The following is a 25,942-nucleotide window of genomic DNA, read 5'->3' as shown; positions in this document are numbered from 1 at the left end:
ATAACTGGTTGTGCCACCGTTGGCAGCAAAAACTGCAATCAGTTGTTAACTGGCATGAATCTTTCACATCAGTGTGGAGAAATTTTAGCCCACTTTTCTTTAGAGAATTGTTTCAATGTTTTCGACCAAAATCGTCCAGTTTAAGGTCATGCAAAAGCATCACAATTAGATTTGTCTGGACTTTGGCTAGGCCACTCCAGAAACTTGATTTTGTTTGATTTTTTTGAGTCATTCAGAGGTGGGCTTATTGTGAATTTTCTCTTACTGCATAACCCAAGTGCTTTTGTGCTTCAGGCCATGAACTGATGGTCAAACATTGTTCTTCGGGATTATCTGGTAGAGGACAGAATTCATGGTTTCATCAATTACAGCAAGTCGTCCTGAAGCAGCAAAGCAGTGACAGACAATCACACTACCACCATTATGTTTAAATGTTGGTGTGATGTTCTTTTTATGAAAAGTTCAATTGAAAAGTTCAGCTTTTGTCTGGTTAGTCTACAGAGTATTTCCCCAAAACTCTTGAGGATCGTCAAGGGTTGTTGTTGTTGTTGTTGTAGTAAAGTATGAAAAGAGCCTTTCAGTTCTTTTTCTTTTTTTGCCCAGTCTCTTTCTTATTATTGAATCATAAACTCTGACCTTAACTGAGGAAAGTAAGGCCTGCAGTTCTTAAGATGTTGTTTTTTGTTCTTTTGTGACCTCCTGGATGAGTCATTGATGGAGTAATTTTGGTAGGCTGGCCACACGTAGGAAGCTTCACCGCTGTTCCAAGCTTTCTCCATTTGTGGATAATGACTCTCACTGTGGTTCACAGTCCCAAAGCCTTAGAAATGGCTTTGTGAGGCAGGTTTGGATAGATTTCCTCCCTTAATAAATGAAATCATCACTTTGTCTAATATTGAAATTTGTTTGGTGAGCTGAAATATTTTAGAGTAACAAATATGGAAAAAACTAAGAAATCAAGAAGAGGGCAAATATCGTTTCACTGCATTGCATAAATACGTCTGAGACAGCAAACATATGATTGAAGGGCAGACAGGAAAAATGCATCATATAAAAGTGTTTTGTTGCTGTTTGTAGTGGGTCTGCTATGCCGCTCAGGGTTACATTTCATGATGCCAGCTGTATTTGTCAGAAAGGTTTAGTTTGAATTTCTGGCGTTAACAGCAGAGCTGAATCTGTGAACATGTGACATGTACTAATACAGTAGTGTTTTCATGTCTGCCACACTTGAGACCTATATAAAATCTTACCAAGCCCACCATGGACAACCCTGCCCTGTTTCCATTTATCTGGGTCTTCAGTCAAAGCTGAAATGCCCACACTCCCTCTCCACCTCATCCAGCTCTTCCAGGGGTTGCCACGGTATTGCTAAGCTAGCTGAGAGACATAATCTCCCCAGCATGTTCTGTGGATGCCCCAGTGTATCCTCCCAGTTGGAGATGCTTGAAACACTTCAGCTAATAGGCCTCCAGGAGTTGCCCTAGTTAGATCCCCAAATCACCTCAACAGGCTCTTTTCAGTCCAGTAGAGTAGCTGCTGTACTAGTCGACTAAGCTCCTGGCATGATCTCTAAGGCTGAGCCCAGACGTCCTTCTGAGAAAGCTCATTTCCACCTCTTGTGTTGTTGATCCTATTCTTTCAGTTACTATCCACAGCTTCTTGCCACAGGTGAGGGGAGTCGCATATAGTGAACAGCAAATGGACCGCTTTGCCTTCATACCCAGCTCATTCTTTACCACAATAGACCAACAGAGCACCTCCATCACTGCAGACGTGGCGCCAATCCGGCTGTTCACTCTTCTCCAATTTTAAACTAGCTAACGTTATAATGAGAAAATTAAATAAAGCAACACTGGCTTCAGATTGAGAAACAACAATCAGTCCAGTTGTTGACTTTTGTAACTGCCACTCTATCTCAGATTTAAATGTCATTCTTTTATGTGCAGGGCTAAAGTGTCACAGGATGTGGAGCTTAAGAATGAGGACCTAAATGCAAGACGCAAGACGGTCCTGCATTTGTTTTTTGGTAATATATAAACAATAATCCAAAAATCACTTGGAGGAAAGCATTACACATGACTGAACAGGGAGGAGACAAAGGAAGACAAAGGAAAGACAAAATAGAAGGAGAGAGGAGGAAACAGAACGCCTAAAAATTAAACTAAACTTAACTAAAACAGTAAATAAAATAAAGTGCATCCACAATTAGACAAGACCCTGAACAATAAAGCTAAAAGTGAACATAAAAGGATAATAATGACTTCATGAATCAAAACACAGGGTCACACAACGGAGATGTGCTACTAGGAAAATCATGCAAATGTAAAAAGACAGAGAATCAAAATCAGTATTACAATATTAAAGGACTTCAAACGCTCAGACAAATAAAAACACCACTTTCTGCACCACCACCAGCTCTCTGTGTGGCTCTATAAAAAAGGACCAATATCCCGACACAGACACCAAACAATATCCTGTGCATAATTTGGGAAAAATCAGCTGCATATCACACAATGTTGGAATGAGAGCACATCGCGCATCCCTATCTGTAATAAAAATCCATGTCTTTTCTTTATTTTCTGATGCCTTTCTCGAAGTAGTGCCATATTGCAGAAAATCAGAATGGAAATGAGTATCAGACGTACCAAACTATAAGAACACAGCATGCCTATTTTTCAGGGGAATGTTTTTTTTTCCCTACAATTATGAAGCAGTGCATTTTAATGACACCTGAGGATTATATCTGTTAGTGGCTTATTTGGAATAAATGTAAGAACAGGATATTCAGTTCAAGAAGCAACTGCAAAATGCCACAGCAGCAGAAGTGACAGTCAAAGATGTCAGACAACCACTAACCACACTTTTTGACTGACAGGTACACTGTGGGAGGACAAGTGTCGGCCTCTGACAGGAATAAGCACCGAGCAAAAAGCAGATCCAAAAAATAATTATCTGACAACACGGCTGTATAGATTATCATTTTATAAAGCCTGGGAGTGAAGTAGTTTATCTAGAAAATGCTAAAAATGTACTTGCAGTTACATGACTACGCCGCAGCTTTCAGGCTGAGAAAATACTCATGTATTATGTAACATGTTTTTCCTGCAGAAGGTATAATTAAATAAACAGAAAAGGGAGGACTAATGTTAAAATTTTATATTGAAAAGCACTAAAAAAAAAAAAATTAAAAAAAAAAAAAAAAGCGGGGGGGGCTTTATTGGAGATTTCATAATGGTGAAACGTCTGTCTGAGCTTGTTTCGGAGATGGAAACAGAAACTCACTGACAGGCTGTGCAGACATGGTAAATTATGTACTGAAAAACATGCTGACTGGGACAGAGAGACAACCTCAGGCATTATTCGTGTAGGCACTGGATAGTCTGTTGTTAGTTTATAAAAGAAATGCAGGCACTCAAACAATACTGATAGTATCGAGGCATGTTTTATGTGTGATTGTGGACCCCACCCTGAGTAACTCAACATTTTCTAAAGGTATTTAGGGCCAGATGCATTATATTGCCAAAAGTAATCACTCACACATCCAAATAATTGAATTCAGGTGTTCTAATCACTTCCATGGCCACAGGTGTATAAAATCAAGTCTCTAGGCAGGCAGACTGTTTCTACAAACATTTGTGAAAGAAATCGCTCTCAGGAGTTCAATGAATTCCAGCGTGGTACCGTGATAGGATGCCTCCTGTGCAGCAAGTCCAGTCGTGGAATTTTCTCACTAATACATTTTCTACAGTCAACTGTTTGTGGCATTATGACAAAGATGAAGTGATTAGGAACAACAGCAACTCAGCCAAAAAAGAGGTAGGCCACGTAAAATCACAGAGCAGGGTCAGCAGATGCTGAGGCACATAGTGTGCATGGTTAGCAGCTTTCTGTAGAGCGAGTTGCTACAGACCTCCATGTATACATCCTCAAATATCAGGAAAACATCATCAGACATCAGATCATAAACAAAACAGCATCCCGTTTCATTTAAGAACCCATCATACTTCTGACTAAATGGCATCAGACTAAAAGGTCTCAGATAGCACAGCATCAGATGATATAGTCTCAGATAAAAGTGCCTCAGAGAGAAACTTTGAAGGTGACACTGTTGTCAGGTCCCCGCTGAACTGTTGGTTTTCCAAATACAAGAACCATAATATAAATAATACAACATAACAAAACTGTAGCAAAAGTACAGAGAAAAGTTCAAGTTGTACCAAAGTAAAAAAAAAAAAGGTTTAAGGTCTTTGAAATAACCCTTTTAATTTTTTTTCCAATTTACATTTATGATTATGGAAAAATAAATATTTTTGACTTATTTTAAATCAAATCAGAATTATACTCTGAGTAAAACTAATAAATTTGGCTGTAACAAATTAGAATATTTTTTTAAGTTCAAAGTAACATTTTCTTCAGTATGGTGTGGGGTTGTCCCATATGGAAAAGATATATATAAATCTTATAAAGTTTGGAACTGTCTTGTGTGAAACTTGTATGCTTTTCATACAAGAGTGAAAACAGATATATGATCCCTTGAAAATTTATATAAATGAAACTTGTATGTTTTGGATACTTACTAAAACAATATATGAAAGTGGCCACTTTCATGAGTAAATCATAAGCCTTATATGATTTTCTATATGAAGTAGGCCAAATCTGATGAAAGTCTTTTATAAGTTTTTAACTATTTCTTTCCATACGGGGTTTTTCAGGAGTTGGGCTCAGCCCCTTAGTTGGATTGGAAGGAACTCTTAATTCTTCCACATACCAACATTTTCATGCTCCTAACTTTGTGGGAACAGTTTGGGGATGCCTCCTTCCTGTTCCAACATTGATTGTGCACAAAGCAAGGTCCACATTGACATAGATGAGTGAGTTTGGTGTGGAAGAACTTGTCTGGCCTGCACAGAGTCCTGACCTCAACCTCACAGAACACCTTTAGGATGAATTAGAGTGGCTAGGCCTTCTCGTCCAACATCAAAAATTTCCATAAATACACTTCTAAACCTTTTGGAAAGCCTTGCCAGAGAAGTTGAAGCTGTTATAGCTGTTAAGGGTGAGCCAACATCATATTAAACCCTATGGATTAAAAACTCAAGTTCAGTCATGTGTGAAGGTAGATGAGCGAATACTTTTGGCACAATAGGGTACTTTGTACTATGTTTTTCTAGTAACGTTTTTTAAAGGGGCTCTTTTCAAATTCCATTTTCTAGACTCTCAGGCATGTAGCTCAAGAGTGACAGACGATCTAAGCCCATATTTTATTTACAGGTCCTCGAGGCAGATAATACAATACGAGGCACATAATATTCTTTAAAACAAATCGAGTAGTTGCACAGATATTAAAGCACCAAATAAAACTTTATTAGAAATAGTAAGCTTCTTTCAATAATATATACAGCATTTGTGATGCTGTTCTTTTTCCCAGTAAGAAATTCTGCAATACTCATATTCATGTATGTGCTAGAAGCCGTGCAGAACGTTTTAATTCAGTTGATGTGCCCTCACAGCCCAGCAAGAAGACTTTTTCAGCTGAGAGCAGAGGATGTGTGCTGGGTGCCATTATAACAGATACACTCTGCAGCAAATTTTTAAGTACGTCTTGCTAGTACTGAATTAGACCCCTTTTTCTGCCTGCACAACTTAATTCTTTGTGTCATAGATTCAACAAGGTGCTAGAAACACTCGACACTGGAAGTGTTAATCCTTATTCAGCCAAGTAGGGAAAAGATCTAAAGGATAACGTGATGGTTTAGATAATGAAACTGCTGAAGTTAGCTCAGACAGATCTATAGGAGAGAAGTAGTCTAAATATAAATCAGGTCTCACAGCTGCTTCCTAAGCTGCTGTAGTTGCTTATACATCTGTGACAGCTGTGGGAAGGATATGATGGTATTTTCTCTTTCGAGCGAGGCACTCATGTAGATTATCCACAGAGGAGTGAGGAAGTGATTAAGCTCCCCTTGATGCATGTTTTGAGTCATGTAAAAATACTCTTTAATTAATCATTTCAGTTTGGCATGGTTTATGTTTCTTCTGTGTGTGTATACAAATTGTCATTTCAAAAGATTAAAAGTGGGGAACAAGATGCCTCCTTGTCTAAATACAGAAAAAGTGATTCTGCGCAATAACTGTTCAGGGGTTTGTTTGGTTTTTTTTAATATCTGGACAACCTATCTCTGAAACATTTCCTACAGCTAACAGAAAAATACATTTTACACAAATAGAAGTAGAATTATTCTAATGTGAGGAAATGCACCCATCATCATTCATAATTATTTCCAAATTCCAGAAAGTACATTTATGGTATCAGAAAGTCTTCTGCACCCTGCTTAAGCCCTTAATTAGACCTATTGATGATGTTTTTCACTGATTCCTTTTGATCTTCTGACAATTTGATTGTTAAAAACAACAGCCTTAAGTGCTAATTTAGTTCAGCTTTGCGTGCTTCTTTTATATTAATATTTAATGGCAATTTTGAGCTAAAAATCTTTGATTTCTCCCTTTCAAACAACTTCATGGCCCACCTGCAGTACCTCCAGAGCTGGAAACCACACTTTCCCAATCATTGTGTAGGATGAAAGTTTAGTCAGTTAATACTTAGCCTAACTCTTTTGCCAATAGCACATAGCCTGGCGGCAATTACGCCATATGTCGGTAGAAAGCTGACAAATTGAAAAGTTGTCTTAAACAGGAAAGAGAGCGGCGTTCACCACAAAGAGCAAGATATGCAAAAAAAAAAAGAGAGAGACAGAAAACGTCAAAAGGTTAAAAAAGGCCACATGAGAAGTCTTCAGTGTTTTGTTTTGTTTTCCCCTGAATTTCACAGAAGCTCCTGGTCTTTCATGACTACTGTCTTCTCTGAAACAGAGTCTAAGCTAAAAGGACAAACAACAACATATGAGACTTAAATCACATTACAAAAGTAGCAGGTAGAAGTGACAAATAGCTTTAACATACAGGCTTAATTTCCAGCATCCACATCCCTCATTACAGCTGCAGAGATTATGAGCCGTGATGCATTTTGCTGCTGGTCATAATTAATGATCAGTAATAAGCTGGTGTTTGTCAAAAAACTTTTTAATTGAACTGCACTGCAAGTCTGTGACATTTCACACACGCACACGTTCAACTTGCGTGTGCTTTTGATCAGAATGAGTCACAAATATTGACTGGAGTCACAAACTTGCACTGGAATGTATTGCTGAAGCGTGTCCTTTCACTCCGCCTGGTAAACTGGTGTCTGCTTGCAGTTTGTCAAAACACACAGTGGAGGATTTTCAACCTTAATCTGTCCATGGAGGAATTACTGAGCTCTGGTGTTTACGTTTATGTCACCACAGCCTTCAAACACAGCCTGTTAATTAATCATCTGAAGAAGACGGTCTGCATGTTTCTATTTTTTTCCTCAACTGAAAGAAATCCCATGAAAGGTTGTGCATCCAAATAGTTAGATCTTATTCATCTGTGCTGTAGAGCCCCACTATTGTCTCAAACTGTTAAAAACAAATGCAAGTAGTGACTGAATTACACCGTAGCCATTTTCAGACATGCACTTTAACCTGCCAGCTCCCTAGTGTAAAGCCCATCTGATGTCTGATTGCATCAATTTTGAGAAAAGCGCAGGTAATAGTCCTGTGAACACCCAGCTTGCAAGTGGTTGTCCTGTGTCCTGCGCACTCTACCCAGACATAGACCTCCCAGAAACTGACTGATGAGTTCACATGTGATAAACTTCAAACAATGTCCCAACCTGTGTCATGGATCATCATGAACATAAAGACCGGAGGCTCATATAAATCAAAATAAATCTATGTTGATGAAACACATCAGAGTACTAAATGTGCGTTTAACCCATCAACACCCTGGAGGTCTCTGTACCTGGATCGGGCCACCTGCTACTATTATGATTAAAAAATAATGATAATAATAATTTAAAATGGGTGTAGTATTTGTTTGGCTTCAGCTCAAAATTAAATAACATCAAAGCCAAATATTCTTCGCTACAAGGCTGTGATTTACCTTCTAATTCACAATTTCTATTAAGCTCAAGTATTAATGTTCCCTTGGAGTTCTTTAGACTCATTCTGGCCTAAAGGACAAGGAGACTTTATTTTGCTTCAAAATACTCTAAAACATCCCATATCCTTAGAGTCCAATGTTGTTCACTTTGGCCTTACAGCTTTGCAGCTGTTACTCGCTGAATTTGGAAATGGAAATAAAAGACATAGCCTGGGGCTTGATGGGTTGTTCTTGTCGATGAAAATAGCCCAGTACATGTGCACTTTACTCCTTGCAATTATGAAAATGTCACAGGCCAGCTGAAATTACTGAGTCCTTTCCAGAAATAAAACGTATTTATATCTCATTTTTAATGATTTAGTATAAACTAATCAGCCTCAATTTGAGTGGAGAAGAAGAAGAAGAAGAAGTGCTCTACTGCTGTGTTTTTAGATTTGTATATCTTTAAGCACTAAAATAACAAATCTCACATTGTAAAACTTATTGGTTGCTTGCTTGGTGGGTTATACAGTTCATTTGGTTGATTGGGGAGTTAGTTGGTCAGTCGGTAGATTGGTGGGTTGGTTGGTTCATAAGTTGGCGGGTTATGTGGTGGGTTGGTTCATTGGGTTTGAGATTACAAACAGAATATCCTTGGGTTTTCAACTATTAAAATGGAGAAATACATCATTTTCGGCACCAAATTATTGCACACATATTTTGGCTTTCAGACATTTTATACAGTAAGCAGAAAACCATTGTATCAAACTACATAATTACATGTCAGAAAAGATAATTCTGTGAAACTGCAGTCACAGAAAACCAGCCCTTAAAGTTTTCCACAACTGATTAAAGCTTAACTTAAAAACAAGCATTCACGGTTACAAGACGTAGTTCTGAAGTTCTATTCTGTGAAGACATTTTTGCTGTGTTAAGAAGAATTCATTGCAAATATACTACTGATTTTACCAAAATCTGCCCTCCTACTGATCCAAAATGAACATAATTGCCTAAAGTAAGAGAATATTATGGACGTGCATTTAATTATCATCCTCTCAGAGAAAGTTTTGACCTACAGAAAATCTCTGCTTATGCCAATCACTGACTCTTTTCAGGAGTCGCCAATATTTTCTGGTTTCCCTGTAATTGCCACCACAAGAAGTAAAGTGCTTTTCTTGTTTGAGCAGCTTTAGTAATGAGAACAGCAGGAAATGACACAGTGTGAGAAAGGAGCTGGACCCGGAGGTAGCAGAAAGTAAACAAGAGCTTTGAGACTGTCTATTGATTTCCGACGTGGGAGGGAAAAAAAAAACCACACCTGTCTCTGACTGTTTCGAGTCTAGGATCAATGGAGATGAATGGGATTTTGTTTGAATTTTCACTGTTTTCTGCTAAATAAATAGCCCTTAGAAAACCTTCTAGAGTTTTTCCAGAGGATAAAAGAGGGGGGCCAGTCTATGCTTATCTATATTCTATGAAAAGTAACCGGCAAGGTCTGTTTTTGCTGATTGCAATGGACTTCCTTGTGCTATTTCTATCCTTTTCTGCCCCCTGAAAAAGAACAACAACAGAAAAGCACAAACTCCAAAGAATCAGAAACACTGAGGCTTTTCAGCCAAGATTAAATGCCATATAAAGACACCCACGCACAGATTTGCTTTAACTTTCTGTCTACTCGGTGGAGAAACCCAATGGCTTTCAAGCAAAGCTCTGCTGTCTAAGCTTCTTACTGCACATTAAGGTCATGTCCCATGTGTTCTCCTACATGAGCACTGTGAAATGCTTTTTTAATGCCATGTGAGAGACTTATGAGAGAGAAAAATGGTGATTTAAAGCAGGATGAATAATCCCACACTGGGATTACTGAAGTGCACCTCTCCAGGTTTACAGCTGAAAACATTACAAAAAGCCGTTGTAACACAAAATCAACCAACCTGGAGTTTTATCTCAAAGTGAGATAAAACGCTGTCGTATGTGGTGCAATGGTGAGTGACGACACAGGGAGAGTTTGCCTTGGTAAAGTGTTACTGTACTGTTGCCTGGAAACACAGAACATGTATTTCTCTGTGAAATACCAAAGTCTAATATCAGGTTTCACCATCTTATTCCAGCAATCTATTTGAGGAGTTATTTTGAAGCTCCTTTCCATGGTCATGTAAAAAAGAAAGTTTTCATAGGACCCTATGCAGTGCTGTGAAAAAATGAAGTACGTCCTCGCAGCTTCTATAGGATTTAAGACAGCAAGTATCAGCCAGGTGCTGCTAATCAAATGCACTTGATTAACTGATCATTAGCAAGTATAAGTACCTCTATAAAAGCCTCGTGTTCTGCTGTGAAACAGCGAGATGCTTTTTAGCCAGAGCATTGGCCTGACTCAAACGTTCACAAAAGCTTTGCATATACTTTGTCACACTTGTTTTGGAGCTCTTCAGGAATCAAAAATTCCTCTTTCAGAGCTTTAAGTGGCCCACGAGGCGTGTGGCCAAATACTAGTTCAGCTGGACTAAAACCGAGTGACTCCTGAACAACTTCACGAGCAGCAAAGAGCACATGGGATCCCCTCATCCCAACTCCTTTCAGCCTCTAGGCTGTACTTGCGTAGCATTGCCTTTAGGGTCTGATGCCATCGTTCCAATGCACCTTGGGACTCTGGATGGTAAGCAGAGGACACAAAAGGTTTAATATTCAGGGATTTAGCTACCCTTTTTAAACACCTTTGACTGGAAGTTTGAACCTTGATCAGTTTGTATGACAGTCAGCAGGCCAAACACAGACAACTTTTTTAGTGCTGTAACAACCGACCTTGCTGTAATTTTATGTAATGGAATGGCCTCAGGGAAACGTGTAGCAGCACACATGACAGTGAGCAGATATTGATTTCCTGACTTTGTTCTAGGTAGTGGTCCAACACAGTCCACTATGACATGGACAAATGGCTAATCCACTACAGGAATAGGACACAGTGGGGCATCACCAGATTTGGTTTACCAGCAATCTAGCACACATGAAAACAGCGACAAAACTTTGAAACATCACGTTTCATACTAGGCCAAAAGAAGTGCTTTAACAAAAGCTGGTATGTTTTTGTGATACCCAAATGTCTGGCATAATAATCTGTTTAACTTTACTCCAGTCTGCACTTTCCGCACCTGAGGAGACCACTGACGCATCAAGATGTCCTGCTCTACAAAACAGGCTTGTTGTTCTTTACTGGCTTGATCAGCACTTACCACACAATTGAAACAATTTCATAATGTTTCGTCAGCTTGTTGGGCTGAGGACAAGTGTTTGCTGGTCAGTTGAAGCGGTGCGTTCTTCAAGAATGGATTGGGCAGAACATTGTTTTCTTCAGTTTGCACATTACCCTCCTTGGAAAATGAGGACATCAGCACAGAATCAGAGAGTGAAATGTCAGCATCTTTACCTGATTGTGCACAGGTAACCATACAGGTCGGATACAGCCCAGAGTTCACAGAAGAGTCTGGGGTCGTCTGATTTAGAGGATTGTCTAAAACCTACAGATTTGGATGCAAGAAACCTCCAGCAATATCATTCCCCATTAACATGGCCACACCATCTACTGGTAAGGCTGTGCAAACAGAAAGCGGGAAAAAACAAACAAACCTGTAGCTAGTTCTGATTTTACGTAAACCCAGTGAACTGGGAGCAGACCAGAATTAAAACCACAGGTACTTTCAGTTGAGAAAGGTAAGACCCCAGAGAAGATGACAGTCTGGGAGCCTCCAGTCTCCCTCAAAATGCGTATTCGTTTCAGACCAGAGGGATTAGCTATTAGTGGTACCAAGCCATCAGAAATGAAAGGTTCAAAACAAGGGTCAGGCATCTTAGCACCACAACCAAGGACCTCACTGCAGGACACTGCTTGCACAAAACCAACACCTTTAGTCTGTTGGGAATTTAACTACGTTTCCCGTTTTAGGGCTAAACAGTCAGCGATGACATGTCCAGGTTTGTGACTATAAAAACACTGATGATTTTCCTTCGAACCAGACGCTTTAGCCACGTGGGGCTGTTGCACAGAGCTAACACGTGGCTTCTCACTGACAATGAATGATGATTTATGTGCAAGGACATACTCATCAGCAACAACAGCACAAAAGTACACGCTCAGCCATGCACTTTTTAATGCACAGTTTAGATAAGGTCTTGCAAACAAGGTTCACAGACAGGGCAGGCTGCACACTCAGTGCAAAGCAGCAGCCCCTGAATGAATGTTCTTCAGCCTTTTAAAGACACAGGTGTGCCCAATCAGTCACTGATTGGTCTGGCATCCCTCGGGTGGTCCAATAGACTTTCCCTGGAGGTAACCACGGGTTACCAGCCAGCCAATCGTCTGTGGAGGTTGCCACACCCAAATCTGCTTGAAGGAAGGCTGACTCTCTTCTTCCAAGACCAGGGGCCATAACACTTCCATACAACAAGACTCGGGGAGAGTGACCCCCTGCTGGCCATTGATTGCACTTTTTAGCTCTATTTTATAACTATAGAAGCTGAATTCGAGGAAAATCCACTGGTTATTAAAACAGGGGTATATTTTTCATTTTGATATAACACTGCAAAAACTCACATAAACATGCAGAAAGAAAATTAATACTGAATACACTTAAGTTTAATTTAAAAAAAAAAAAGACATATGTAGTATAAACTCTCACTCTGATTTTGCTGTTTTAAACAATAGAGGAAAATAAATTGTGAATTAAGTTTTTTGAAGCTTTAAAGTAAATACCTTACTCATACCTGAGATATATTTTATGATTTAAAAAGTAAAAACTGTTGGGGCCTCACAGCCTGCACAAACAGAAAGTATGACTGTGACAGTGGGGATTTTATGTGCAGAGGTTTACTGACTGACAGATTCACTCTCAGCTGAAAAACTGCTTCTTATTTATTGTTTTAAACTACCAGAAGTGGAGGAGCGCTTGTTTTCATGTGGATGTGGCTGCTGCTCATGATTTGTTGCATCTGTGGGCAGCTCAGGGTTTCAGTCCAGCTTGCATGAATACCTAGTGGAGCATATCTTCCTGCTGTCAATGTCGTGTCATCTGAAGACATAAACTACAGCTACCATCTCCCGTCCTACCCTCTTCCTTCCTGTAAGTTTTTCTCAGGAAGCCTTAAGATCACCAAATCAGGAAAAAGAGAAGAAAACAAACAACGTCGGTCTTATCTCTCCCACAGACTTAATTTTTTGGGTAACGAAATGTTAATCCTGATGCTCGGACAGTTATTGACAGGAGCATCTGGCAGCTGACCTTTGATGGCAGAATGTTATCTGGGCGAAGAGGAGGTTTTAACTTGAAATCAATAGTTCTGTGTCGTTTTCAATATAGTGAGATGGTGAAAAACGGTCAGAATAATTTTAAAATCATTAACTGCAGAGCTGTTAGCACACTTAGATATTTCCTCCTCTTATGGCAAAAAAGCCTTTAAAACATTAACACAGGTTAACTGCCTAGATCAGCCTATTTGATGCATGTTTTTCATCTATCCCAACTAATGAACATTAAGTGAAATGATGACAGATATCGCACAAGAACAGAAGTGTAAATGTCTTTGAAGAACTATTAAATTCACATGTACAAGCCACTTACACCATCCTCAGCTGATCCATTACCTGTAATGTGGAGGATATATGATAGCATCAATTGCTGGAATAAATTTTTACTTTATCGATGCTACAACAGTTGATTAGGTATTATGGTTGTTTTATAGGCTTCAGTTTGTGATGCTATTGGATGGGGTTAGGAACAGTCATAACAGCAGCTTTTATGCCGTTTTTAAATTGATAGAGTTTTATATCCTATTACAGATATATAGGTTCAATGCGGATTTTTCAAAAAAAAAAAAAAAAAAAACAAACAAAAAACGCTTCATGTAATTTATGAATGGTGTCAAAAAAGGTTTGTTTGCACAGGATCTCTGGCTCTGTTGTTTACAGTACTCTCAGTACTGTTTGCAGTACATGTAGCAGAGCAGCATCACACCAGAGCAGGCTGTGATGCAGAGTTAAGCAGTGCATTAAATAGTAACTAGCTTGTGAAAGACATTAATCAAATATAATACAATATATACGCACTACCGGACACTTTATTAGGTACACCTTGCTAATAGTTTCCTCAGTGTTTTTAGCATCATGCAGGTGGAGCATCTTTGTCAGCTGCATATGCATGATCACATGTTCATCCCAAAGGTGTTTATTGGATTGAGATTGGGTAACTGCATAGAGGTTTGAACTTTGTGATGTATTATCCTGCCAAATTCTGACCCTACCATCCAAATGGGGAGCTAATGTGGTCTTTCAGGGATGCTCTTCTAACAAGTGGTTATTTGAGTTACTGTTGCCTTCCTATGGGCTCAAACTAGTCTGACCATTCTCCTCTAATTTCTAATATCAGCAAGGAAGTGAGCCAGTAAAATCCCAGAAGATCAGCAGTATCTGAAATGGTCAGATTAGCCCAATTGCAACCAGTAACTGACACAGTCACTTATATCTTCATTCTTCCCCATTCTGGTGCTCAGATCACTTCATCAGGTTGTCTTGACCATGTCTATGTGATTAAATCCACTGAGTTGCTGCCATGTAAGTCACTGTTAGATATTTTATGTTAAGAGCAGTCGTTAACAAGAAGAAGTGTACCTAAAAATGTGGCGGGTGAATGAAAAATAAAAAGGAAAACGAGCGTGCTATCTAGTGGGGTGAGACACTTGAACACAACAATCCATCTAATACAATGATCAAAGTCAAGTTAACTATACTTTAACTTCAGCATGTTACAATCCATCACTCTCTCCACTTTAGAAAAGAAATATAGAGCCGATAAGCTGCAGACAAATCTCCATGATATGGATAATGTTGTTCCATGAACCAACCTTGAATGATATCGCCAGTGCTTATCTGACTATGAATTGGGTAGAAAAAAAAAAAAAAAAAAAAAAAAAAAAAAAAAAAAAAAAAAAAAACCCACAATAATACACTGAAATAGTCATAGAAAAATGTGTCTGAGGCCAATTTACAACATAACTCTTTAGCAGAGACCCAAGTCTGAACTGAGAAAGAACGGCAATCAATATTATCCTGGAGGGACGGAGCTATTAGGGAATAAAATGAGAGAGTTGTAACCACATTTTTTTTTTTTTTTTTTTTTTTAAAGTGAAATTTAAGACCCCCTCATGATATTTTATTTTACTCCTTTTTTTTTTTTTTTTTTTTAATGCTTTCATTTCCTTATACTGTTTCTTTTATCTATGACAGCTTTTCTAAAATAGATGAATTGGTGAGTCCAAAATACTCTGATCAACAATGAAGTTATCGTAAGGTTTTTTACTCTTCTCACTCCCAGGCCCTCTAACAAAGTGCAAATTCCCTCCACACCAAGCATGAATTGATCCAGAAGGCTAGCTGGAGTGTTTGAACACCAAGACATCTCACAGTGGCAAACAATTCTTCCAAGATGCCCTTCTAAGTTGGGCCAAGCCTCACATCTAGTAAAATCCATTAATTACTTCAACAGCCCTGCTAATAAACAGACAAACTAATCACATGGCCTCAGAACTAATAAGCTTCTACAGCAAGACTGACAGCAAAGCCTAGGAGACTAACCACTAGCACTCACTGAAGAGCAATAATCCCCTGCAATCACCTACTGAACAGAGTGAAGATGCAACAAACACTTACCTTTTGTGAAGTGATGTAGTGATACTGCATGTCAGAGACGGGCTACTGGGACGTGTTGCACTAATTTAGCTCCAAGCTAATTTGACTTCAAGATTGAAGTGGCTGAAAGTAATATGATGAACAGCCAGCAGAAGCGTCTCCAGTGAAAGAAGCAACAGTACAGTCTTATTTCTTCCACAAAGTCTTCCTGAAACAGCATGATAACAATGCTACAGCCTAAGCTAACACCAGCAGCTCATTGAAGAGGGCGTGTTTGATTTATATTCCATTGAATAGAGTCAAAAATCTTGAGCCACCTCCCTTTCTTTAATATTTGGTTTAAAAAAAAAAAAAAAAAAAAAAAAAGAGCGAGAGAGAAGTAGGTGTAGAAGTAGATTAAAACATTTGCAAACATGCATGTAAATGCATGATATAAGGCAAAATAGAGATTGCACAACTGTAACAAGCTTGAAAGTCCATATTGGGTATGACCACCTTTAGTCCTCAGCATAGCCTCTTAGGAACACGTTCCAGCAAGTTTATTTAAGTAGTCTTCAGGAATACTTCTCCAGGGTTCTTGAAGAACATCAAAGCTCTTCTTTGGATACTGGCTAACTTTTTTTCCGTTCTCAATGAAGATGATCCCACACTACTTCAATAAAGTTGAGCTCCAGGCTGTGTTGAGATCTGCGATAGTTTTCCTTTGTGTATATCCAGGTATGCTTTCACTGCCCGGGAGTGAGTTTGAGATCATTGTCATGCTGAAACATTCAGCAGTTGCCAACCAGATGCTTTCCAGATGGTGTTGCATTATTGGATCAAAATGCGATGGTACTTTTCTACATTCATAATTTCATCAGTTTTACAAGATCGCCCAACACCACTGACATCCCCAAACCATGAAGAGTCACCATGGTGTTTTGCGCATATGGTAAATGGACTAGTATATATCTGTGAAGGTTCTCAGTCATCCAGGTCATCGTAGTCTAAGGAGCTTGGAGAGTATCTATTTTTCTTTCCAAGCTCCTTAGGACTAGTATATACAGCACCTTTCTACCTTGCACACAAAGTCTAACCGCTTTCTCGAACAAGCGGCACAATTGGTTCAGGATATTGGCAAGGATACTTCAACGTGCAGGCTGAAGGAGCTGGAGATCAAATCATGGACCTCCAATTTGGTATACAACCCACTCAGCTGCTGTGGGTATAAAGCAGGGGTGTCCGATTCCAGTCCTCGAGAGCTATCGTCCTGCAGCTTTTAGACGAGTCCTTATTCCGACACACCTGAATCAAATGAATGGCTTTTTATCAGGCCTTTGCCAAACTTGATGGCATGTTGAAGAGGTAATCTAACCATCTGATTCAGCTGTGTTGGAGTAGGGATGCATCTAAAAGCTGCAGTACAGTAGCTCTCGAGGACTGGAGCCGGACACCCCTGGTATAGAGAGTAGAGCAGGGGTGGGCAACTCCAGGCCTCGAGGGCCAGTGTCCTGCAGGTTTTAGATCTCACCCTGGGTCAACACACCTGAATCAAATGATTAGTTCATTACCAGGCCTCTGGAGAACGTCAAGACATGTTGAGGAGGTCATTTAGCAATTTGAATCAGCTGCGTTGGATCAAGGACACATCTACAACCTGCAGTTAATCACCAGAAAGTCTGACTCCTTAGACACAGATTATTAAGAAATGACTGGCAGCTCAGTACTGCATCACATGAGTCTTGCCTGCTGTCCTAGCTCCAAATTCAATACATAGCTTGAACTTATAATATATACTTTTACTGAGACACAGTACTTATAATGTGAGACCCAACAATAAGTCATACCTTATACTTAATATTATTTTATGATTTATATGCAATTGAGTATTTTAGTTAACTTTCAAGTTGAGATTTAGGTTTGAAATGAAATCTGTGGTTTTGCTAACCATCCATGAAATTCCTTTCAGTTAATTTGCATTAGTAACATGAAAATCCCATTTTTGTGGTGTTTGGAAAGGTATTCAGTTACATATCCAACTTTTAAGTGAACGTTTAAAAAGAATGAAATCGATTCTCAGGGATGGAGTCTGAACAATAGACAGCTATCTATTCTAAAAAGAGTGGCCTTATGCTTTATGCTAACACTTTTAACAGAGGTGATTAAATGGACGTGTATCTGCAGAATCAAATACAAACCATTCCTCCTTCCTAAATATAATTTTTTCTTATATTTTGACAGGTGTTGGTTCGGCTCTGCTGTCATTTTTATATTGTATTTTTTGATTTATGTTATTTGGTCAGTGCCCTGCATATTGGCACCAGTGGCCAGTGAGCGGCGCCACAGGGACAGTGTGTATTCTTGAATCATATTACTCTTATTGTAATCAGGCCTGCATTCACACATGGCTGATTAACCCACAAAGGGGCTGGTAGGGGGGAAAACAAGCAGCTCCTGATGAAGCCTTTTTATTTTTCCATATTTTTCCAGTGCTTCTCATCATATCTGCACCCAGTTTTTCCCATGTGTCACATCTACCACTGACTCCTCATCCATGTAGCAGTTTCTTTTAATGTGTGCCAAAGAATATTTTAACTAATAATAGCAATATTTCATCATACTTTGTGTCAAACATGGCTTTAGATTTAGCATCTGAAAAGTAAGGTTTGCATTTTTTTCTCTTCTTTATTGAATTTGGTGGATTTATTTAAACAAAAAGAAAAAAAAACAGAGGCTCTTGGAACGTTTATTTTACAATTTTCTAACATTTCATAAAGTAAACAATTGATTCATTAATAAAATATGGGCCCTTTCATCATTTTGGGATGTGTACTGCACATTATACTTCAATATACTGAGTTATACAATTGCAGGGAATATATATGGCTGTTTCTGGTTATATATTAATCATTAATAAATGGTAAATCATTCTTTGTGTGTGTGCGCGCTATCTGCAGGACACACTGCTGGAGCTCCTGTGTGACGCCGTGGTGTCGTCAGTACGGCAGGGAAAAGGTCTCGTGATCAGCGGCTTCCCCAGAGACCTGAGACAGGCGGAGGAGTACGAAGCGAAGGTCAGAGCACAAAGCTGATGGAGTAGACAGCGGGATGTGGTCAGAAGCATGAATAAAAGAAGGTGGAAAGTCAGCCGTGAGTCGTGGTGTATGCACAAAAAGTTCGGTCTGAGCAAAGTGATGGAGTCACAAGAGTCGCACGTCACTGTGACAAATGCTAATTAAGTCTGATTCAGTGTTAACATACAAGTACAAAGGGGGTATGAAAACAAGATTTGAAAATAGGAAAGAAGTGATCAGAATGAATGCACATAAAAATGTGGACTGCGGATCATTCAGGATGAAGGCCGGCCTGCAGACGAATGTATTTAAAGGGAAGTTCCTGCTTTTAACTTCTAACTGCACCCGTTGTGTGTGTCAGATGGGGGAACCCAGTGCAGTGCTCCTGCTGAACTGCTCAGCCGACACCATGTCCAATCGCCTGCAGTGTCGTGGGAGATCCGGCTTCCAGGCCGCCCCAGACAGAGAGAGCGTCCTGCACAGGAGGGTGGAGAGCTTCTGCAGCGACACCCAGGCGGTGGCAGCTCACTACGAACACAAGAGGCTTCTGCACACGGTAAGATTAGGAAGCCAACTCTGTAAGGGTTAGAGGTTCAATTCCATATGGAGGCTTACTTTCCTTAAAGGAACAAATCACCTCTCAAATAAGAGTTTAAATCCACTTCGTCTAGGCTGGAAATCCATTTACACTTAGATGTCCTTCAAACATCTCCCAGCGCTCTTTTATCTTTAAAAGGAAATCGTTTGCCGGGATGTTCTCACTCACAGAAAAGCAGCCGAAGAGTTCCCAATAATCACTTCATTATCTCTCATATGTGAGTCTAACTGTCCTGCATGACTGGAGTTTGCAACTTTACTGTATTATTCAATACAACCAGCTCAGATTTGACATGCTGGATAAATAATAATCATGAGGATTGTTTTTAAAATACAAGCGTGCCAGCCTCTATGATCTTAGAGGAGGAAAACAAAGGAAAACATAGTTTACCAGAGAGAAGCCTGTCTTAGATCAAAAGACTGCATTAGTCAGAAGTAACAGTGGTTTGTATTATTATGCATTATAATTCAAAATTATTTATATGTGAATAGCATATTAATGTGCTTAGTTTTAACGGTGCCATTGCAGAGTATTGAATTTTATACTGAAATTTATTGGGTGCTGTATTAATGACGCTGGAAACGGAACCAAACAATTAGATGCGGACTACATTATCTAAACAGACTTTCCAACCTTCATGTTTACTGAAGGCTTTTGCGTCTTATAATATAATTTATTCTGTGTTTTGTGCACTAATTCATTCATGTTTACTTTAATTTAGTTATTTTTAAATTGTGGTTAAAAAACATTAAATAAAAGCAAGGATTGTGTGAATAGTTTGCCCTCTCTCATCTGAAGTGTTTGACTCAGAGGTGTTTTGTCTTTACAAAGATATCCATTTTATGTGTGCACTGAGGCATGTTTTAATTATTCTGCCAATTCCTAGGGGTAGGTATCAGGGGTGGTGGTGCCATTTTTGGAACATGTTCATTTGCCTTTCCGAGTAAAAACATAAAAGATCCAAAGGGATAAATAAGAAAACGCCAAGGCAATTCTGAATCACCATTTTTGTTTGTTTGTTTTTATTCCAAAAATTTCCATCACAAAGGTAAACAGGGCTTAAGTTATGTGTTTTGCTTCAAAATTTCCTGGAGAAGGAGCCCTAGACCTCCCGCACAAATCTGCATCCATCTTCCAGTTGGTGCTGATTTTGTTTTACGTAATAGATGTGAGACAAGATCCACAAAGTCATCCTTCTGTGCCAAGAAATCTAAAACTCAGCTGAAACCAGCATATAACTCCAGCAGTATAATCTCAGTCCGTCCATTGCAGTGTCCCAAGGTAGAACTGCAGGAAACAGAGATGGTAACAAAGACCAGAACTAAAAACAGGGAACAGAAAGAAAAACCAGAACGAGGCTCGGGGGGGGGGCAGCCATCTGCTGCAACCGGTTGAGAGTGAAAGAATAGAGTAAAGAGAGGAGAAAAGAGACAGAGAGCACAGGGAGACAGCACAAAACACAAACTGGACATGCTGCTGTGGGAAACACAGAGGGAGTGAAAACAGCATTAAACCTGCATTCTTTCTAATGGCCAACAGAGGGGAAACAAATCTATGAGATCAACAAGCTTACTTCTGTCTCAATCTGCAACCTCAGAAGACAGCGTAACATAGAAAACTGCATATTAAATAAAAAGAGAAAAAGAAATAATAGTGAAAGCTGGGAAAACAGAAACAAAGCACAATAGAATTTACAATAAGTAAATTTAAAGGTTTTTTAAAAAGTGACCTAAAACTAGAAGCTAACTCTGTTGCAGCTAAGTCTTATAATCCTGTGTGGAAAATGTGTGTTTGCAGTCTGCATGCTTTAAATAGTACATAAATAATATTCACGTTTCTACCCAAATGTCTCAAAACACCAACAGCTGAAAGGGTCATAGAGTGGAAGAACAAATAGGCGAGCCTCTGTTTTAAGAGTGAATTGTATTCAGATTTTGTCCGACCGCTTACTGCTTCCTAATAAAAATGCAGAAATGTTTTAACCAAAAATAGCTGAAGATGGTGTACGTTTCAAAACAATATTGTGTGAAGGTTGTTCAGTGTGAGTCCTTAAAATTCTCATTTACATATTTTTGACAAATACATCTGTGTTAGCAGACATCAGTGTTTCCATTTGGATGCTTTACAGTGGGAAGTAATGATTAACTCTGTTTAGTGTGACCTAACCAAACCCTTTTAATCAACTTTCCCTTCCACTCTGACATCGTGTTGATGTCCGTCTTCCAGCTCTTCTTCCCATTCCTCCTGCTGCTCCGTTCTGATTTAGTTTCAGTTAATTGGCATTGGCAGTTTATTCCATTTTTGGAAAAGCCTTGCATTTGCTTTGCTCACAGAGAGCTCTGCCACTTGATTTGTTCGCCAAGATTTGAATTAGCCAATGACAAGTTGGACAAAACCCAGCTGGTGAAAGATAATCACTGATGACACCTGGATACACAGAAACAGGGGAGCTGATGGACCTTTTTCACAGCAGGCAGTCTGGTTTTTCACAGCAGGTAAAAGGTGCTAGCTGCTCTCCATTTAGGTGAGCTGTGTTCAGGGTCGCGGTCACGTGATTTCACTGCTGTGCTGGTAAAGGTTCATTAGTCTTAGTCTCAGGTATCCAAATTCATTTCAAATAAACACATTTTAATTAAATTTTTGCACAAAATAAGAACTTTGGATTTTTTTCCCACCACAGGAAATGGATAACACTTTTTCATTGTTTATAGCAGCTGACCGGACTGTTTTTTTAAAGATCCTGTTCTTTAAATAAATGTTTGTCCCATAGGCAGTATAAACGATGCATACATTTACCATACGGTCACCCACTGATTTGTGAGTATTTTCATTTTCAGCATCATTCATTTTCTAATGACTTAGTCGCAGGTCGTTAACCAGTGACACCCTCGATCGCCCTATTTTAAGGAATAATCCTTAAAAATAGTTTAAGGTGTGCCAAAAATTGATTTTTCTTTTATTTGCCAAATATGATTACCAGTATTTAAACTGTTGTAAATGGCATGTTTGCCTATAATGTCTTCAAAATCTCTGTTATGAATTATATCAAGTCAGCTTGTGTGGGAAACAGCATTCCTGTCAGACGGATAGAAGCTGAAATCAGTTTTTGCCAGTTTATTTTTATAAATCCTTTATTTATCCAGGTAAAAAGTCTCATTGACATTAAAAATGTGTTTTTAAAGAGATATCTAGTCAAGAGTGCAGCAGAAATTACAAAAAGAAATCCAACATAACAGTTCTATAAGGATATTTTAAGGACTGGATTAATTATATAATGTGGAACACAGAGTGGATGCAATAAGAAGATCTTCATAAATTCTGTTGACTACAGCCTATTTGTGGACATAAGCAAAGATATTACACATTAAAAACACACAGAAGCGATCAGCTTTTGGCAAACGATCACTTGTTGGCTTCACTTTTCACACCCAGAAGCTAGATCCATCTTTTATACAGACCATGGTTTATCCTCAGGCTTGTAGAGCGATTTATCCATGTAGACCAGTGGTGTCAAGCATGCAGGCCGAGAGGGCCAAAATCGGACTGTCAAAGAGTCCCAATGGAGCCACTGAATGGCTCAAAAATGTCTTTAACGACTGTATTTTCTTAATAATCCCTGCTACACAATAAAAATGTCTATAAGTTGTTTCTATGTGTAGACAAATTGACTGATAGTGATGGAAAATAATGTTTCCTTGGGTTCCTTTCTGCTGTAATCTGCAAGTCCACATGTAGAGTAGGACAGTCGACTCGATGAATGTGGGAAAAACTGTTGATATTGTGTTATTTTACTAAAGACATCTCAGGCTGTTCATGATCTTTTTCTCCCAACATTAACTGAATGAGAAAAAAACATTTATCAAGAAATAATAACTATAATCTGTTTTCTGGTAATTTTTTGAGTGTGCGGTAAATCCGGTAAACTTTTTTTTTTTAAAGTGATGCTTATTTTTTGGATTGTTTTTCTGCTCTGGCCTTTTTTAGATGAAATTGAGCCATGAGCTAAAGTAAGTTTGACACCCTGCGTCTGGATTATTTTAGGTGTGAGCGGCTCGTTTTTGAAGGCATCGACCATGGACATGTCCATCTTCTCTTAGATATGATAAAACCAGATGTCACTCACCTTGCTCTGCTCAAAATACAAAAGAAACACTCACAGCAATGTCTCCCAGTTACTCAAAAAAAGGTACAAACTGATTTGCAAGTAGTTTCATGTAGGAAATATCGTGTTTGTACCAAACTACGCCCGCCAACCAAAGGAAATGTGCAGCTACTGTTTACATCCTGTCACAATGTCACGAGCCTCTTTTCTCTGATAGATGGAAAGTTTTTCAGTGGAGAAAACGACTAAAAAGTCACGTAGACTGGATGCAATTTTGCATTTCCAGAGGAGCTCTAATTCTCTGCTCCAGAGCTGTAGAGATGTCTGCCTTCTCCTGAGTATAACTGAAATAAATTGCACTCGTCTCGCGGTGCTCGGAGCACAGTTCCACGTACGAACTATTTTCTTTCTACCAGCCGAGAGAAGGACATTGCAGCTCAGCCAAGGGGGAAGCCATTAATGTTCACATCCTGTCATCCTGTCAAAAACCTGTCATCTTTGGGTAGACACACACTTCAACACATTCTACCAAACTACACCCGCTGTGATATGTTTGGCGGGTGTAGTTTGGTAGAAAGAAAATAGCTTGAACATGAAACTTCTAATGACGACACTGACGCTGAGTTTTTTAGTTTTTTGCTCGTTTTGTGGTGCCCTCAGTGCTTTTTAGTTCCTTTATTTTCAAGAGAAGTCAGACATTTCCAAAACCAGACCACTGACAGAAGAACATTCTTTAAAAAAATGACTATACACTTTTCACCTGAGATGGACAAGATGCTGAAATATGTTGTGTTTAAGGTCAGTGATGCAGGGAAGGACCAACTTTCTGTAAAGTTTTACTCGCCTCTCTGATGTTTCCACTGACATGAGAGCGATTAGAAAATCACACGCGTTCCTTTCGGGGTTGATCTGCCCCTTTAATAAATTTGCTGTTTGAACTTTTAAATGCCACATCAGGTGTGTGTGTGGGTGGGTGGGTGCTTAAATGCCACATCAGGTAATGAGGTCATCAGTCTGCTGTGAGTTTGCACTGCAACAGGCTGCTGTCCTCGACTGCACGTGGGCTTGCTGATGGTTTGAGAAAAGGCCTCGTTTTCAGCCGCTTTGTCTCCGTCTGCAGATTGATGCCGAGAGGTCGCCGGACCAAGTGTTCACCCAGATCTGCCGCTCGATGGAGTCCGGGTTCTGATACCTACACCTTCACACCCCAAACTCTGCAGTCGAGGAGGGTCCATCTAAGAAGACCTTCTCTCTTTCTCTCTGCCGTCACCCCAAGGAGACTCACTCGCATAACCTCACACCTGCGCCAGACTCATTGAACTCCAGTGGTATGCATGTCTCACCTGCAATCAGTGAAACCTCTCTCTGCTTTTTGACACTGACAAAGCGCCTGGTTGTCACATTCTGCTTCACAAAAATGCATCCCCCCCACCCCATCCCCTCTTCTGTCTCTCTCTGTAAAATCAACCTCAATATATGCTGCCAACTGCCACACCAAGGCAGATAACTGTACTGAGAAAAATAGCAGTCCCTGCTGTGACTGAGAGCATGCTGGAAGTGAAATCTCGCCACCTTCCCACCAGAGGAGCTGAGCAAGGTTCCCCCTGCCATGCTACAAAGTGGAAATGTCAGTGTGTACTCATGCTCTCACGCACAGCACCTTGCTTCTTATTGTAACAAGCATGCAAGAGTTAAAAGTTAAGCTTAACTGCCTTTTGTGCATTAAATTTAAAAAGGAAAAAAAAACAGAAGCAAATAAAGAGTATTAAGATTACTGCATTTGTATGTTTCCAAGCTCATCGTACAGGTGCGTGGTTTGGTATTTAACATTCAATAAAGCCAGTGCATTTGCTAAATGGAGCATTTCTGAGTGTGTCCTTTGGTGTGGTGTGTAGCGTGCAGCATCAGAGCTGAGCTGACAGCGCCATCTGCTGGTGAGAGGATCACAACACAAAGGCAATTAAGTGATAAGTGTAAGAGGTCAAGACAGGTGAAATTCCCCTTTCTGTCAGGATAAAGAAGTTTAACTACACATTTAATCTCTGAGATATCTACACATAAGAAAAAGGAGTGCAATTTTAACAGAACTTTTTTTAGTTTTTCAACATGATAAAGAAATGCAGCTGTAAATGAAAGAAAGTTGAATTTAAATTGTAAGAAATAAATGTTAAATTTCCGGAAAAGTTTCTGTTCATTCACAGAAAATATCCTGTTACTTTTTACTGAGCACCTGTTATTTAATTACTTTGGTGTAGTATGAATGTCCATGGTGGAGGTCTTTATCAGTAGAAGATGCAAAACTTATTAAAATATAGTTAAAAGTCCAAAATATATGCACCCTGCCTTATTTTCCAAAGATTTTTACGCCCCTCGGGCCTTATGTTTTACACCCCTGGTTTAAGAGTTTAGCGTTTCAGTTAAAATACACAGAAAGATCATTTGGACATGTAAGAAATATGACGAGAGGGGAGGAAAAAAAGAAGCACTTTCACATCTTCCTGACAAACTTGGGT

The 25,942-nt window shown here is 39.3% G+C and overlaps 1 protein-coding gene across 1 annotated transcript in view; it reads left to right on the top strand.

Moving 5' to 3' along the window:
• ak5 (adenylate kinase 5) overlaps window positions 1-25,500 on the top strand; it is a 117,999-nt gene extending 92,499 nt beyond the window's left edge. The window contains exons 12-14 of the mRNA XM_063460867.1: window positions 18,613-18,729; window positions 19,091-19,285; window positions 24,550-25,500. Of these exons, the coding sequence (XP_063316937.1) occupies window positions 18,613-18,729; window positions 19,091-19,285; window positions 24,550-24,618 (381 nt within the window). The 3' untranslated portion in view covers window positions 24,619-25,500. The remainder of the gene's footprint in view (window positions 1-18,612; window positions 18,730-19,090; window positions 19,286-24,549) is intronic.
• The last annotated feature ends 442 nt before the right edge of the window (window positions 25,501-25,942 follow it).

This window comes from Pelmatolapia mariae, linkage group LG18 (genome assembly GCF_036321145.2).
Source record: "Pelmatolapia mariae isolate MD_Pm_ZW linkage group LG18, Pm_UMD_F_2, whole genome shotgun sequence".
NCBI lineage: Eukaryota > Metazoa > Chordata > Actinopteri > Cichliformes > Cichlidae > Pelmatolapia > Pelmatolapia mariae.
This window is presented reverse-complemented; position numbering and strand designations above follow the sequence as displayed.